Source organism: Dromiciops gliroides, chromosome 2, assembly GCF_019393635.1.
Source record: "Dromiciops gliroides isolate mDroGli1 chromosome 2, mDroGli1.pri, whole genome shotgun sequence".
Lineage (NCBI taxonomy): Eukaryota > Metazoa > Chordata > Mammalia > Microbiotheria > Microbiotheriidae > Dromiciops > Dromiciops gliroides.
Genome location: NC_057862.1, coordinates 90,821,997 through 90,838,675, shown reverse-complemented (window position 1 = coordinate 90,838,675; position 16,679 = coordinate 90,821,997). Strand labels below are relative to the sequence as shown.

Here is a 16,679-nt window from a genome sequence, read left to right as displayed (position 1 = left end):
GAATCTAGGCCTTTTCTTCTCTCTTTACCAAATTCTTATTCTCCTTAATAAATGCTTAAAAGTCTAACTTTTGCTAAAGCTTATAATTTATTGGTGACCACTCATTAGATATTTTAGACAGTTTAGCTAGAATTTTAGCCTTAACAGACATTATTTCCACTCTACCACTTCAGTTTCCTGAATATTGTTATAGTGAGATTTACTCATGTTTTTAGGGGTACAGTGCAAATGAAAGAACTTAGGATGAAGGGATGTTTCTTTTGCTCCATCATTATTTTTGTTAATTGTGTGGCATCAAATATCATTGGTTATGTTAATACTTAGGATGAGATGTAAAATTTAGTATTAACATAGATCAAAAATAGCAGTCATTTCTTGATGTTTCTTAGTTACTCCTGGCCTCATGCTGAACTAAACATTACCCTGTTTTAGTCTAGCACTTGTGCATGACATTCCCAAACACAAACTGAAAAATGTCTATTTTTTCCAACTAGTTTTTCCAGTTTGCAGACTTATGATATATGAGTCAGCTCTAAACATTAAAAAGGTATTTTGTTGTCAGATATCTCAGTATTTTTCTTTTAATATCTTGAAAGCAGTGTGTAAGTATTGCTTCTATTTAGGACATGGTATATTCAAACCTAATCTCAAACATAATTTATTGTACCTTCTCTGAAAATGCTGAAATCTGTAGCATTGAAAACTATTAGATGCCAGAGCTATACTGACTGACATCAGATAAATAACAAAAGATGAGAGTTGAGAATTGGCATAAGAATAAGGAAGATAAAAGCATCTGGTTTGATGAGAGAAGAAAAGGTTCTTATGACTGGAGAGAAAGCTCCTAATTGATAAGAGTGAAGATTGGAGAGGGAGAATTAACCCTATTGTATGCTGCACAATATATTATAGAATCATTAAGAATTATTTGTCTATGAAAAAATATGCTTTGAAACAATGAGAAAATAAAGAAATGCTTCTGCACTGGCTGAAGAATTCATCACCTAATTGCCAACTCCTTTACTGTATTCTCTACTATAATTAGGGAGAGGCCATCAGCTGGTAAGCTAGTAGGTGATTGGTTTTTGCAGAATGATAGTCAAGACTTTATTTAGGGGGCGGCTAGGTGGCGCAGTGGATGAAGCACCGGCCCTGGATTCAGGAGTACCTGAGTTCAAATCCAGCCTCAGACACTTGACACTTACTAGCTGTGTGACCCTGGGCAAGTCACTTAACCCCCATTGCCCTGAAAAAAAAAAAGTTTATTTGGGTGGAAAGCTGCGAGGCTATTTAATGTAGGTGAAATTATTTTGTAGCTCTAAGGAACCATATAAATGTAAGTTATTATTATTTGCTCTTCCCCCATCTCTGTTAGAGAAATAGGGAGTTCTGTTCTCATGTTGTTTTTTTTTTTCATGTTGTTTTCCTAGATGAAGGAAACTTCAATAAGCAGAAGGCCAGAATGTTTTAAAAATCCTAAATTATTTTTCTGTACAGATTTTATACACAAATATAATTTTATACTATTAACTGATTATAAGAATTTTCATTTGATCATTGCTAAGAAGTTAAACCCCTTCAACCAAAAAATACACTTGGCTTCTACATTTCTAAATTGGCCCCCCACTCTGGCAGTCCCCTCCCCCCCCACGCCCCCAATTGATTGATCATTCAGTCCTTGGATATTATTTTGAAATTTTTTACAGGCAATTCTTGAAGGTGTAGTAATTACTTTAGTAATTTTGGTTGGTGATATGACTTAACTTCATATCGATGGATAGCTACAACATTTACTTCATATTCTAGGTAGTTTTTAAAGTATATTTCTTTTTCAAATGACCTTTTAAAGATCAGCTCTGTGTGACTTGTGCATTGCCTGAGCAGGAATCCTCTCCCCTTTTTTGTATCTTGCTTGACAATGTGATTCTGTACCATGATATGAAAGAGATGACCTAATTTACATGAATTTACCAAATGAATCTTAGCCACTGGAAGTCAATTTTCTAATACTTTACATTTTTTAAATTTTATTTTGGTGAGGCAGTTGGGGTTAAGTGACTTGCCCAGGGTCACACAGTAAGTGTCAAGGGTCTGAGGCTGGATTTGAACTCAGGTCTTCCTGAATCCAGGGCTAGTGCTCTATTTACTGCGCCACCTAGTTGCCCCAATACTTTTATATTTTTATAATGAAATATCATCAGGCTTGCCTTATGTGTAGTCTCATCTTTACTGATGAAATATTTATTCTTTTAATACAAATGCTTTTTTAACATGACATAATTTTATATTAGTCATTTTGGACTTAAAACTCTTTTACTCATTATCCTAGGCAGAATACAAAAAAGCTGTAACCACCAATCAGTGGCATCGTAGACTTGAGTTTCCCAGTGGAGAAACAATTGTTATGCATAACCCAAAGGTAATAGAGACATTTAAATCATTAACTTATTTTGTATATTTCAAATTATTTTTCTGAGTATACTTGAATAGTATTAACTTCAACAGTGGGTATACATTAGTAAATAACATGTATATTTGCGTTGTATTCAGAATTGTTTGCCGTAGTTAAAATTGATCAGAGTAACTAGCAGAACTTAGATATTCTCATTTGAAATTTCCATTTGTGGCAACATACATTGGAACAACTAAACTAATTGCTACATTTGTTAAGTCAGGTATACTAATTTCTGTATGATGTTAGAAAGTTTTAACTAACTGAAAGATATTTTTCAGGAAGTCACAGGACAAAACTCAGTGAATCTAGCTAGGCATGTTTTTCTATAAAATGACTTCCAAAGTTTTATGCAAATTTAATTTTATATTTGTTACTTTTTTATACATTCACTGGATGCTTAAAGGCTTCTTATTGTGCATTCCCTTGTACGTCCATTTTTTAAAATGAAAATAAGTAATCTGATTTATTTTTTAATCTGAATTTTCAAATAAAGTTTAAATTGAGGTATGCCTATAGCTGCTAACAATATATTTGCATACTGTCAGTTGACTTGGTGAATCTGGTTATTTAAGTACAGTGGATACACTAGTCTTAGGGTCAGAGGGTCTAACATCTGCCTTATATAGGTATTTAGATATAGCAAAAGTTTTACTTTACTCATTTATGTTTGAGGAGATACAGTTTTGTTCAGAATAGAAATGAATTTGTTTAATTTTTGTGTAGTGTTTTGACTATTTTTATTGTATATTTTAGGTTATAGTTCAGTTTCAGCATTCTTCAGTGCCAGATGAATGGGGGACCACACAAGATGGACAGACGAGACCTAGAGTTGTAAAACGTGGAATTGATGATCATGATGAAATTCCTGATGGTATGTGAACCTCTAGGCAAAGAGCTGAAATAAAAGACCAATGATATAATCAAACAACTCAGGTCTTTCATTTTCAGTACATTATAGTAGAGAAAACCCTGATATTAATTGAAAGAAGTAAATTTGAGTCCTAGCTCTGCCACTTTTGTGATGGTGGGCAAGTCACTTAACCTTTCTGATCCTCAGTTTCCTTATCTGTGAAATGGAGCTAATGATACTACCTCTTAGGCATTTTGAACCTAAAATCAAGATGTAAATGTGGCCTGAGTTATTTGAATACAACTATTTTAACTTGTTCCACATTTCATTCATGTTTACCATAGACAGTCTTGAGAGAGCCAGGCCCTTTAGAGTAAATTGAAACAGGAATGTGATTTGTGGAAGCTTCCTTTGATGAAGTCTTCCTTGAATTCTTTTTCATCTTTTCTTTTATGCCATCTTTTCTAGCACTTACTTCTGGTGTCTTCTATTATCTTCTATTCCTTACTTGGTATACCAAGTCCATTTGTTTTGATATATTTTCTTATTCTTATTGCTTGTAAGGGGCATTTTTGTTGTATAAAACATTTTCTCCTGTTATAATTTTATTAATGCCTTTTTTTAATTTAGTTATTTCATGATCCCTTCCTCCCTTCTTCAAAAAGTGAGCCGTCCTTTATAACAAAACATTTAAACAACACCAACTAAAACTGTCTTAACAGCATATACTACATTCTTTACACCTTTATTGTAAGGATAAAAGTTAGTTTAATTGTTCACTCTGCAGGTCCTAGGTTGGTCATTATAGTTACTCAGAGTTTGACTTTAGGTTCCTTTCATTTTATATTTTTAATATATATAACTTCACATATATTTTATATATATAATTTCACATATGACTCTTGCAGTATTCACTGTGTATACATAAATGATTTGTTACTAATAACTACCCATTGTTCTAATTGTATTCTTGCTTGATTAGACTCTAAATTCATGTTTTTTTCCTTTAATCATATGTTCTTAGTTCCTTAATTTCTTTCTTTTTTTTTTTGGGTGGAGCAGTGAGGGTTAAGTGACTTGCCTAGGGTCACACAGCTAGTGTCAAGCATCTGAGGCTGGATTTGAACTCAGGTCCTCCTGAATCCAGGGCCAATGCTTCATCTACTGCTCTACCTAGCTGTCCCCTAGTTCCTTAATTTCTTTTTTTTTTTTTTTTTTTTTTTTTTAGTGAGGCAATTGGGGTTAAGTGACTTGCCCAGGGCCACACAGCTAGTAAGTGTTAAGTGTCTGAGCCCGGATTTGAACTCAGGTACTCTTGACTCCAGGGCCGGTGCTCTATCCACTGCGCCATCTAGCTGCCCCAGTTCCTTAATTTCTAATGACAAACCTTTCATGTGAAGTGAATTGAATTTGCATGTTGAATTCTTCATATTTTACATTTAATACTCACTTTCTATAATATATGCTTTATTACAGTTATCCTCTGCTTTGATCAATAGCCACTCCTATCTTTACCTTTCCTATAACTTATAAATATGCCTTTAGTAGGGATGATACTTTTATAATTTATAGTTTACATAGGACTCATGTACATTTTTAGTCTTTTAACACTTTTTTTGAGCTGGTAAAAGGTAATATTATTTATGTTGGGGATTGTAAAGTATAAGTTACACATAGACCTGGAAATGCCTCCTTTCATTTAAAAAGTTAGCGTGGCATTAAACATATCAACATGTTACTATTTATACACATTTCAGTTTGTGTCTTATTTCCTATGTGAATAAGCATGTTGTTTGCTGTGCCTTTGGTTTTTGACTGTGATTTCATAAATGATTGCTTTTGTTTTCTTACACCTTTGTATAGGGACCAACAATCTTGGATCATGACAGTTTGGAAAAACTTTAGTTTCATTTGTTTTAACATGAAGTATGAAATTCAGTTTGACAACTTCATACTGTTCGTGTTTATTGTATTTCCCAGTTATACAATAAATGTGTAAGGAGGTAAAATAAGGGGAATGAAAAAATTAAATAAGTATGTACATTAAGCTTATCTGAGTAAATTAAAAAAATTCTTTAAGTAAAATGGATATAGAAGACAAATAGCACAGACCAAGTTTTATCTTATCAGTATTTCTCAAAAGGGAGTTTAAGACCCTGGAGAAATGAAGAGTCCAAGTGATTACCAAACTAAGAGTTGGAGAATTCTGAACAGTTAGATGATTATGAGAGTTTCCAGGTAGTACAGTAGCCTGCTTCCTTTTCCTCCCTGGTCTCCTACCCTGTTACTGAGCTGACTTATTTTTGTGGTGGGGTGGGGTGGGGCAGTGAGGGTTAAGAGACTTGCCTAGGGTCACATAGCTAGTACTGAGTTGTTTTCAATTTGGGGTTGTTGAGGTGTGTATTAGTGGTGTCAGGGGAGTAGAACTCTTAAGGGTTTTTACATATGGAAGTTTAAGGGCTTTGAAGCCAATATAGCACTACCCATCCATTAGGTAACAAATATTTAACATTTTCCTCTTTCTACAGGTGAGATGCCTCAGGTTGACCATTTAGTATTTATGGTACATGGCATTGGTCCTGTTTGCGATTTACGTTTTAGAAGCATTATTGAGTGTGGTATGTTAATCATTACTTTTTCATTCAAAGAGTACTTTTAAAATGAATATATAAACTGTTGAGGTGCTCTTAAAACTCTTAGTTTTCAGCTGAACAAAAATCTCTAGGTGGTTTATAATACGTCAGCAGAAGGAATGTAAATTTGATTGGTTAAGGGGAAAATCTTTTTTTTTCATGGTTTTACATTTGACTGCCATGATTCATGAGCACTATATTTATTTGCAAATAATTTTAATTGAAGGAAGTTTTTTAATGAATTTGTCATTTTTTCATTAAATTTGGATTTTTTTTTTAAACCTTTGTGTTACTGGTTAGGTTCATATTTTTATAGCCAATTAAGTGTGCTTTTATAAGATTCTTTGCTTTTAAAACAAAGGAATTATTAACTTTTTTCCTTAATTTTTAGTGTTCTTGAAGTAATAGATCTGCTTTTTTTCTTCAGAAAATGCCTTCGGGATTTTAAACACAATAATTATTTCTTTTATAATCATTGATCCAGCTAATATTGAATTTTTTTCACTGAAATATTTCATTTTTCTTTCTTGAAGTTGATGATTTCAGGATGGTTTCTCTGAAATTGCTGCAGACACATTTTAAGAAATCTTTAGATGACCATAAAGTAAGCAGGGTGGAATTCCTTCCAGTTCACTGGCATAGTTCCTTACATGGTGATGCTACAGGTGTTGACAGGTTTGTATTAGTTAATTTTCTAGATTTAGATATAATTTTAAGTTCAAAATTAGAAAGGTAGAAATTTACTATTAAACCATTGCACTGAGACTTTAGGACCCCTTTTTCCCTCCACTGCTTTCAGTCCTAACTTGGGAGGTGATTGTATCTCCCTGAGCCTCAGTTTGCTCATCTGTAAAATGGGAACATTGAACAAGCTATCTAAGATCCTTTGAACTCTAACCATTTTAATACATTATACTATCTTAATAATATTAATATACAGTATGTTACATTTATATTGTAGGAAGCCCCTAAAAGTGTGGATTAATGGGAAAAAATCCAGTAACTCAGATTCAGGTCTTGGTTCTCTTACTAAGAAGCTGTGCTACTAATTAGCTTTGTAGTCTTTGGCAAGTTACTTGACCTCTTTGGTTCTTTCATCTGTAAAATGAGGATATCAAACTAGATGATCTCTAAGGTCTCTTCCTCCTCTGTTCTAGTCCTACAATCAATCTACCCAATTTTTGCATATTCTATATAGATAAGCATTTAGGTGAGAATAGTATCTCAGCTTTGTAAGCACAGTGATTCTGGTCTTTCCTACCTTTTGCTACTTTGAATCCCCTCCCTCCCTCCAATCTTTTCCCCTCAAGGTACGTTATGAGTCAATATTTACTTTTATGGACTGTTCAAGAGACATGGCAGAGATAATAATTTTTTAAGCTTGTATCCCCCAGCACTTGGAACAGTGTCCTGTACATAAGAGCCTTTTTTTTTTTTTTTTTTAGTGAGGCAGTTGGGGTTAAGTGACTTGCCCAGGGTCACACAGCTAGTGTTAAGTGTCTGAGGCCGGATTTGAACCCAGGTACTCCTGACTCCAGGGCCGGTGCTCTATCCACTGCGCCACCAAGCTGCCCCCCATAAGAGGCTCTTAATAATGTTTATGAAGAACTTGATATTGATGACTAAATATATTTATATTTTTGCTTTTCAAAGGAACATTAAAAAAATAACTCTACCAAGTATTGGCCGTCTGCGACACTTTACCAATGAAACCCTGCTAGACATACTATTTTACAATAGCCCTACCTACTGTCAGACTATTGTGGAAAAAGTGGGAATGGAAATAAACCGTCTACATGCACTTTTTATCAGTCGGAACCCAGGTTTTAAAGGAGGAGTCTCTGTTGCTGGACATAGTTTGGGTAAGTAGTACGTTCATTTAGCCTAATCCTAGATTAATCCTCCATAGCCTGCAAAGTTTTATAAAAAATAGTTATACTCTTATACTTTAAAATGTTGGCTTTCCTGTTTTACTATTTACTCTTTCACTTTGAACTTTGTCTTTATGTTATACATTATCTTTTTTTTCGTGTGTGCAATTTCTGTGTAAATTAGTGGTATTGATGACACTTATGATAGCTGGCATTTAACAGCTAGCATTTATGTAGTGTTTTAAAGTTTGCAAAGTGCTTTACAAATATTTTCTCATTTGATTAACAACTATCCTGGGGGCAGCTAGGTGGCACAGTGGCCCTGGATTCAGGAGGACCTGAGTTCAAATCCGGCCTCAGACACTTAACACTTACTAGCTGTGTGACCCTGGGCAAGTCACTTAACCTCAATTGCCTCACTAAAAAAACCCCCCAAAACCAAAAAAAACTATCCTGGAAAGTTGATGCTATTATTATTCTCATTTTACAGATGAGAAAACTGAGGTAGACAGAAGTTAAATGGCATGCTCAAATTAGGTATCTGAGGCGGAATTTAAATTCAGATTTCAAGTCCAGGTCTAGCACTTTCCTGTGTTACCCAGTTTGGATCAATTAGATTTTGTCTAGCATTGACCATACCACTAAGAAACTGCATGGTCTAGTGCAGAGCTTCTTAAACTGTGGGTCAGGACAGTAACTGAATGTGGGGATTATGAAAATTTTGGCAATGGTAAAAGGTTATGTGTACCTATTTTATATACATGTATACATGGGATTGTGTAAAAATTTCTTAGGTGAAAAGGGGTTGCAAGTGGAAAAAGTTTAAGAAGCCCTGGTATAGTGCAGTGTTTCTTTCTTTCTTTTTAGGGGGGCAATGAGAGTTAAGTGACTTGCCCAGGGTCACACAGCTAGTAAGTGTCAAGCATCTGAGGTCAGATTTGAACTCAGGTCCTCCTGAATTCAGGGTCGGTGCTTTATCCACTGTGCTACCTAGCTTCCCCAGTGCAGTGTTTCTTATGTAACAATGTACTTTGAATCACCCCAAGTTTTTTTTTTTCTAAATGAACCTTATGTTGTTTGTTAATAGGCATAAGGATTTTGCTACAAGCATTCTGCCAAAGTTTTGTTTAAACTTTGGGGTTCTACCACTGTGGACAAGGTTGAGAATTACAGGCATAGTGGGTTAAAATACTGAATCAAGTTCCACCTCAATTTCTCATCTGTAAATAGGAATGGAAGCCCAGGAAGTTCAGAGTGGGTGGGATTTAAAACAATAGAAATGGGAATACTTGTACTTTTTGTCTCACAGAATTGTGGTAAGGAAGGCACTTGATAAACCTTAAGAAATAATTATTAATGCCAAGTCTTACTAACTTTATACATGGAAAAATATGCTTTTCTTTTTGTTCTTCAGGATCTTTGATATTATTTGATATATTGTCAAATCAAAAAGACTTGACTTCAAAAACTGTGCCCCTACCTACTGCTAATGGTATCATGAAGCATACAACTCCTTTCGAAAAGCAGGTATGTATCAAGAAAATTTAATTAGCATGTAGATTTGTAGCAGCCACTAAGTTGGCTTCAGAATCTCGAGTGTCAGGTTTCAGAAATGTTTTCATAGAGTAAATACATCCTTTAAGAAATGTAATAGGAAATTTTAGAGCTTACCCATGTCATGATTTTTCCATTGACCATAAAGGGAGAGTCTGTGAAAACTTTGCAAATGTTTTCCCCTTTTTATTTTTCTGCTTAAGGTAATAGAAGATCCAAAGGTACCATTGGATGAATCTTGTGACCCTGATGTTGAAAATGAAGTCCTAACTTTGCAGGAAACCCTGGAAGAACTTAGCCTTTCTGAATATATCAGCACTTTTGAAAAGGAAAAGATTGACATGGAGTCTCTGGTACTATTAATAGTTTTATAATTTCTTGTCAGATTAAGAAATTTAAGAAGAATAAGATCTTAGATTATGGAATCCAAGCTTTTGGTTCATGTGCGTGATTTAAAAAAATTAAAATTAAAAATTCTTAATGTAGAATTATGAAAATTTTCAGTTTTATGTGTTTTTTTCTTTCTTAAGCTTATGTGTACAGTTGATGACCTAAAGGAAATGGGAATACCTCTTGGTCCTAGGAAGAAAATAGTCAACTTTGTAAAAGACAAGGCAGCTAAGCTGGTAAATTCATATTTTTTTTGTTAATTGCTTATTTGTTGGATATTTTTCTGTTACTAGTAAAGTAATTGATAAATTTGTTTCAGAGATCTAAATTTAATAAACTTTAAATATGCAAGGAGAAAAACCCCTAGATTTAAAGTAGATTAGTTTTAAAAGAATTATGCAAGAGACAACATAAACCATTCTCTTAAGGATCTTCAGACATCTTTATAAATTCATTGAAATATTTTAGTTGTCTTTAGGAAAAAATCTCTTTCCTACTTTTTTACTAATTTGGACTTAGAGGAAAAACTAATTTTTAATTGTCCCAGTTGTTTGAGCTAGTGTAGCACTTACTATATCTTCCACCCTTTTGGTACTTAACATTTTTTATGTATACATGGTGCAACTCTAATATTATAAAATAAATTTCTATTAGCTTCCAAACTTTGTAAGTGTCTTGATAAGACTAGATGTATTTAGCAGGTATTTCTTTATAGTCATAACTTTTGAATCTTGTTTAATTATATTTTAAGCTCCTTAACAATAGAAAATTTACTCTTTTACATTTCTTTGTATCCCTTATGCCTAGCATAGAGCTCCCTACACAAGGTAGTTGCTCAATAAAGGTATGTTGGTGATAATAAAAGCTAATTTAGTTACTGAGAAGTAATGCAAAGTTAACCACCTTTATGTAGGCTGTTATATTGACTATAGAAATGTTTCTGGGTGATGAAATCTTCCTATTCATAGTATTCATTGTAGAATTTCAAAGAAATATAACTTGGGCAAACAATTGCTTGAAGTTTGGTGCTATTAATCCTTCTTTATCATTGTAGTCATAAATCCATATCTCTGGTATATGAGTCATTGAACCAAAATTCTGTGAAAAAAGAAAACAGTTTTTTGATCTTCTTCATATCTCATTCTCTTCAGTAAAGGAAAGGGAAGCTAGAGACTGCTGAAATACTGGGAATTTGGCTAACAGTCTACTTGTCTCCTTGTTGTGTGGAGTACGTTCATCTTTGGACCAATAAATTATGACATTTTTCTCAAAGTAGTTGGGGGCTATACAGTTATTTTACTTTGTAAATTAAGAAATACTTCGTGTATATCAGCTATGAAGCTTTCTTTTCTGAGCTGCTATCAATCTCTACTTTTTACATAGATAGTGAGGTGCTATCAGATCAATACCAAGATAAATGTTTTGCTGATCTGATTTACTGTGACTGAATAATTGAACCAAAGTGAACCAATTTTCTTGTGATCATGGCACTAAGGTTTTGTGGCCTGCTTCTTTACATAGCTATCTCAAGGATTTGAGATATGTAATTTTAAATATTTAAAGAGCAGGAGGAACTTTCTGAAATTTTTTAATTATCCTAAAAGAACAGGGTGAGGATAGGGAAAGAAACACAGCTATTCATATAGGAAAATAGACTGTTGAATTTTAGAACTTTTGGGATAAGCCCTGAGAGCTGTGCCTTATTCATAATAGGCACTTAATCAACATTTGTTGAAATGAATGGATGTAGTGGAGGTCAGTTTTGGATCAGGAGGTAGATTATTTTAAATTTTCATTAAATTGTATTTTGCAGTTAAAAATTTAAGGGCACAGAAAATGAATTAGGTTTTACTGAGTTTCTACAATGTCAGAGCAAAGATCTGTATCCCTAACACTGTCAAGCTTTGTTTTTAACATCATGATTCCCCTGTCCTCCTGAGGTTGAAGCATTTGACTTTGATTCCGAATTGGATAATGACCAAAGCTAATTAATTGTTAGGTAAACTAGAAACAGGCTAGTTTTTCTGTGAAGTAAATTGATAACTACCATTGAAATAAAAGTGCCTAAGAAAGGCAGCTACTCTCAGACTTAATGGATTAGGGTGATAAGTTCCCAGAAAGAAAAAGCTTTTGGTAAATTAGCTTACAAAAAAAGTATGTTGTCTCCTTTATGTTGTCTGTTAAGTAATGGGGTTAATTTCTTTGTGTGCTTTATAGACTGAGTATTACTTTGTTGCCATCCATCCTGTATAGGGGATCACATGTTTTTTGACCAGGATATTTTGATAGTTCTGGAGAAACACAGTGTACTACATTTAAAAATGATAGGAATGTTTTGTAGATCAGAATGTCAGTGTTGCATTATTGAATATTTCTGTTGTTACATGATTTCATTAGGAAAATACATCTTGACATATTTTGTACCCTTTAAGGTTGAATTGCAGAATGTGAAAGGAGGATTCTCAACTTTTTAGATACCACAACTCAAGTTTTCATTAAGCATAAATTCTGAGATTGGTTCTTTTACAGGAGCAGAAAAAAGAGGCTTCAGACAAGAAAACCTTGATGGCTAATTTAACAAGAGGTCAAGAAGAAGCTGCTCAGAAAGTGAAAGAAACAACTCCTGTGGCTTCAGAGGTGGATCCATCAAAGAGAAAACTTCCAGTTGGTCCCTTTGTGTCATCTGTGCATGTAGATTATGACTCCTTTGAAATTGGAACGGGACAGGCAAGTTTAATACTTGACTTCATATGGTTATATAAAAAAAAAAACCCTATAAATTACATGTAGTGTAATGATTGGAATGACGCCACCTACTGGAGACTTGCTGTGGGAAAGCTCCACCATGAGGAAAATGCCTCAGAGGCATTGTGGCTTTTCCTTGGCGTCAGGAAATGACGTTTGCTCATGGGTGCTGTCTATCAAGGCTACCAGCCAATCAACTTGAGGAGCCTCCTATGGTCTGGGAGGAGAGAGGAAGGAGGAAAGGGAGCCTGCGCGGAGAGCGCTGGGCCTTTTGGCTTCCTGACTTGATGGTGGTGGCGGCAGAGGACTTCACAGGAAATTTGAGGAAAGATAGGAATGCCAGGCTGTTAGAATTCTCTTCTCAATCTTTTTCTTTCTATTTTCCAATAAACCCTTAAAAACCTAAACTCGTTTTATCAGTGATTTTTAGTCAGTTTCCCCCAAACTGGGGAAACAGATTAGAATCCACATTTAGAATCTTAAATTACACAGTAGTAATAGTAACAAGGCATAGCGGAAGCACAATAGACGAAGCCAGAGACCTGGATCCTAGTCACTAATCTGTTGATAGCTATCTGAGTATCATCTGAGACAAGACACTGTCTTTCTCTGAGACTCTTTTTTATTTTTGAAGTAGGGAGATTTAACTTAGATGATCTCTAGATCTAACTTTCTGTCTTATACATGGCCTCTCACTTTAGATTTACTCATACTGATTGTTGTATGAAGATTCACTTACCCTCCTTGTTGTAGTTTTCCATTAATGTTGATGCTGTGAGGCAAGAAAACATGAAAATATGTCAGTCCTCATTGATACGGGAATGTGTTCCTTTGTACAACATCTTAAAACAGACTACCATAAGGCAAAGTTCTGACATTGCTTGCATGATTACAATTTCCTCTTTGGATACCAGTGGAAATTGTCAAATTAGAGGAAAGAATTGGCAAGAAATGAAGTTTTAAGGCAGTTTAGAAGGGAGGAAACTTTGGACTTAGAGGTCTCACTATTTTCTGAACACCAATATTACGGTGAGCCACCCAATTAACTCTCCCCATAATAAATTTGGCCCTTATAATAGTGTTCAACAAATTGAATGATGAAATGTCAATCTGTGAGAAGTGTGAAATGCTACTTCTATAGTCACTTTTGCTAATGGATAAAATTCTTTACTTAAAAAGTGAATCATTGTATTGAATGCATCAAGTATTTATATATTCTGTCATTTAAAAAAAATTTGTGAGCAGGTTCTGCTATGCCATATAATGTGTTTATTGCTGCTAAATCTGGATGACTACTTGTTAGTAATTTCTAGCCCTGAGTGTCTTTGATTCACTGCCCTGTTATCAGTATACAAATACTTCCTGAGTTGAGGGAAGGAGAAAGAGGAGGCTGACCTTAGATGGGTCAATAGCCCAGTTTCTTCTACTTCCAGAGATCGAGGAAGGCAATATTCTTTTTTGTTTTGTTTTATTTTTCCAGCAACAAACATTTATTTTATTTTCCAGTTACATGTAAAGGTAGTTTTCAACATTCATTTTCATAAGATTTAGAGTTCCAAATTTTTCTCCCTCCCTCCCTCCCTCCCTTTCCATCCCCCCTCCACAAGATCACAACCAGGTTATATATATATACAATCCACAAGTGTTCTTTTTATCAGTTCTTTCTATAGGGGTGCATAGTAAGCTTCCTCATTAGTTCCTTGGGATTGTCTTGGATCATTGCACTGCTGAGAGTAGTTAAGTCATTCACAATTGCTCATTGAACAATACTGCTGTCACTATGCACAATGTCCTCCCAGCTCTGCTCACTTCACTATACATCGATGTTCATTAGTCTTTCCAGGGATCATCCTGTTTGTCATTTCCTGTAGCCCAAGACCATTCCACTACAATCATATAGCACAGCTTTTTCCATCATTCCTCAATTGATGGACATTCCCTTGATTCTCAATTTTTAGCCTCCAACAAGAGTTGCTATAAATATTTTTGTACAATTTCCCCCCCTTTTCTCTTTTTCATGATTACTATTGTTAACTGTTTCCCTTCCATCCTATTCCCTTCCCAATGATATTTATTCTATTATCCATCTTCTTTCATCCTATCACTCTTCAAAAGGAATTTGTTTCTGTCCCCTTCCCCACTCTGCCCTTCCTTCTTTTGCCCCTCTCTCTTTATCCCCTTCCCCTCCTATTTTCCTGCAGGGTTATAGAGATTACTCCACCCAATTGAGTGTGTACATTATTCCCTCCCTGAGCCAATTCTAATGAGATTGAGGTCTTTGAGCCAATTCTGATGAGTGTAAAATTCATTTACTGCCCTTCTCTCCCATCTCTTCCCCCACTCCATAAGCCTTTTCCTGTTACTTTTATGTAGGATTTCACTTCTGCTCTTCCCTTCCCCCTCCCCCAGTGAATTCCCTTCACCCCTCAATTTAACCCTAAAGATGTCATCACTTAGCTAAGTGACACAGTGGACAAAGCATCACCCCTGGACCCAGGGGGATCCCAGCCAAAACCTGGCCTCAGACATGAGACAGTCTCCTACTGTACGACCCCAGCTCTAATTTTTTATGGTTCTCTGGAGTCTTGTATTTGAAAGTCAAATTTTCCATTCAGTTCAGGTCTTTTCATCACAAATATCTGAAAGTCGTCTTTTTCATTGAAGTCCCATTTTTTCCGCTGAAAGATTATGCTGACTTTTGCTGGGTAGGTGATTCTTGGTTGTAATCCCATTTCCTTTGCCCTCTGAAATATCATATTCCATGCCCTCCGGTCCTTTAATGTAGAAGCTGCTAGATCTTGTGCTATACTGACTGGGGCTCCACAGTACTTGAATTCTTTCTTTTTGGCAGCTTACAATATTTTCTCCTTGACCTGAGAGCTCTGGAATTTAGCTATAATATTCCTAAGAGTTTTCCTTTTGGGATCTCTTTCTGGAGGTTATTGGTGGATTCTTTCAATTTCTATTTTAGCTTCTTCTTCTAGAATTTCAGGGCAGTTTTCCCTGAGGATATCTTGGAAGATGGTGTCTAAGCTCTTTCCTTGATCATGGTTTTCAGGTAGACCAATAATTTTCAAATTATCTCTCCTGGACCTATTTTCTAGGTCAGCAGTTTTTCCCAGAAGATATTTCACATTGCCCTCTATTTTTTTTATTAATTTGGATTTGCTTTATTGTGTCTTGGTTTCTCATAAAGTTACTGGCTTCCATTTGTTCAATCCTCATTCTTAGGCAATTATTTTCACCAGAGAGCTTTTGTACCTCCTTTACCATTTGGCCAATTTGACTTTTCAAGCTGTTGACTTTTTTCTCATGTCTTTCCTGCATCACCCTCATTTCTCTTTCCATTTTTTCCTCTACCTCTCTAACTTTATCTTCACAGTCCTTTTTGAGCAGCTCTATGACCTGAGACCAATTCATATTTTTCTTGGAAGCTTTAGATATAGGGGCCCTGATGTTGACATCTTGCTCTGAGGGTACCCCTTGGTCTTCCTTGTTACTGAAGAAACTTTCTATGGTCCTTACCTTTCTCTGTCTGCTCATCTTGCCTTTCTTTTACTAGAGTTTTAGCTCCTTAAAGTGGTGCACTGTTTCCAGGCTGCAGTATCCCAAGCTTAAGAAGTCCTAGGTGGTATGATTTAAGGAGGATCAGGGTTCTTCACTCACCTGTCCTGTTCCCTGGTCCTTAGATGACCCCAGACCAACTTGCCAATCAACCAGCTTTGTGTGTTGTGGTTGTCAGCTCCAGCAAGCCTGTGCCCCTCCTCACCTGGGTCACTGTTAACTCAAGCCTTCCTCCTGGTTCTCAGCAGGGGTGAAAAATCCAAGTTCTGCCTCAGCACCAGCATAGACCCCTGTAGTCTCCCCCCTGCCCAGGGCTCGGCCCACTCACCAGACTGTGAGCTTAGTTCCAGACAACACTGGCACTGCAGCTGATTCAGAGGCTCTGGGGGTCTCCTTCTCTGGTGAGGCCCTCCTGGGACTGGATCTGTGTCAGGGTGTCTGTGGGGTTGGGCTCAACTCCTGTCTCAGCACAGTATCTCCCTCCTTCTGACCTTCCAAGCTGTTCTTAGTTAGAAGATGATTTCAGCACATTCTTCTGTGAATTTTGCTGCTCCGGGCATTTTTCTATGGCATTATTTGGATGTTTTTTGGAGCGATCATGTCTTGAGTTCGGGAGC

The 16,679-nt window shown here is 35.7% G+C and overlaps 1 protein-coding gene across 5 annotated transcripts in view; it reads left to right on the top strand.

The window, feature by feature from the left end:
- The window catches only part of LOC122742449 (SEC23 interacting protein), a 39,602-nt gene that overhangs the window by 14,430 nt on the left and 8,493 nt on the right, over positions 1-16,679 (top strand). For 4 of the 5 annotated variants that reach the window (XM_043986698.1, XM_043986699.1, XM_043986697.1 and 1 more), the window contains exons 5-13: positions 2,330-2,419; positions 3,209-3,326; positions 5,834-5,923; positions 6,472-6,613; positions 7,592-7,800; positions 9,224-9,336; positions 9,567-9,716; positions 9,894-9,989; positions 12,283-12,480. In XM_043986698.1, the coding sequence (XP_043842633.1) occupies positions 2,330-2,419; positions 3,209-3,326; positions 5,834-5,923; positions 6,472-6,613; positions 7,592-7,800; positions 9,224-9,336; positions 9,567-9,716; positions 9,894-9,989; positions 12,283-12,480 (1,206 nt within the window). The remainder of the gene's footprint in view (positions 1-2,329; positions 2,420-3,208; positions 3,327-5,833; positions 5,924-6,471; positions 6,614-7,591; positions 7,801-9,223; positions 9,337-9,566; positions 9,717-9,893; positions 9,990-12,282; positions 12,481-16,679) is intronic. The other variant, XM_043986700.1, reaches the window with a different exon arrangement.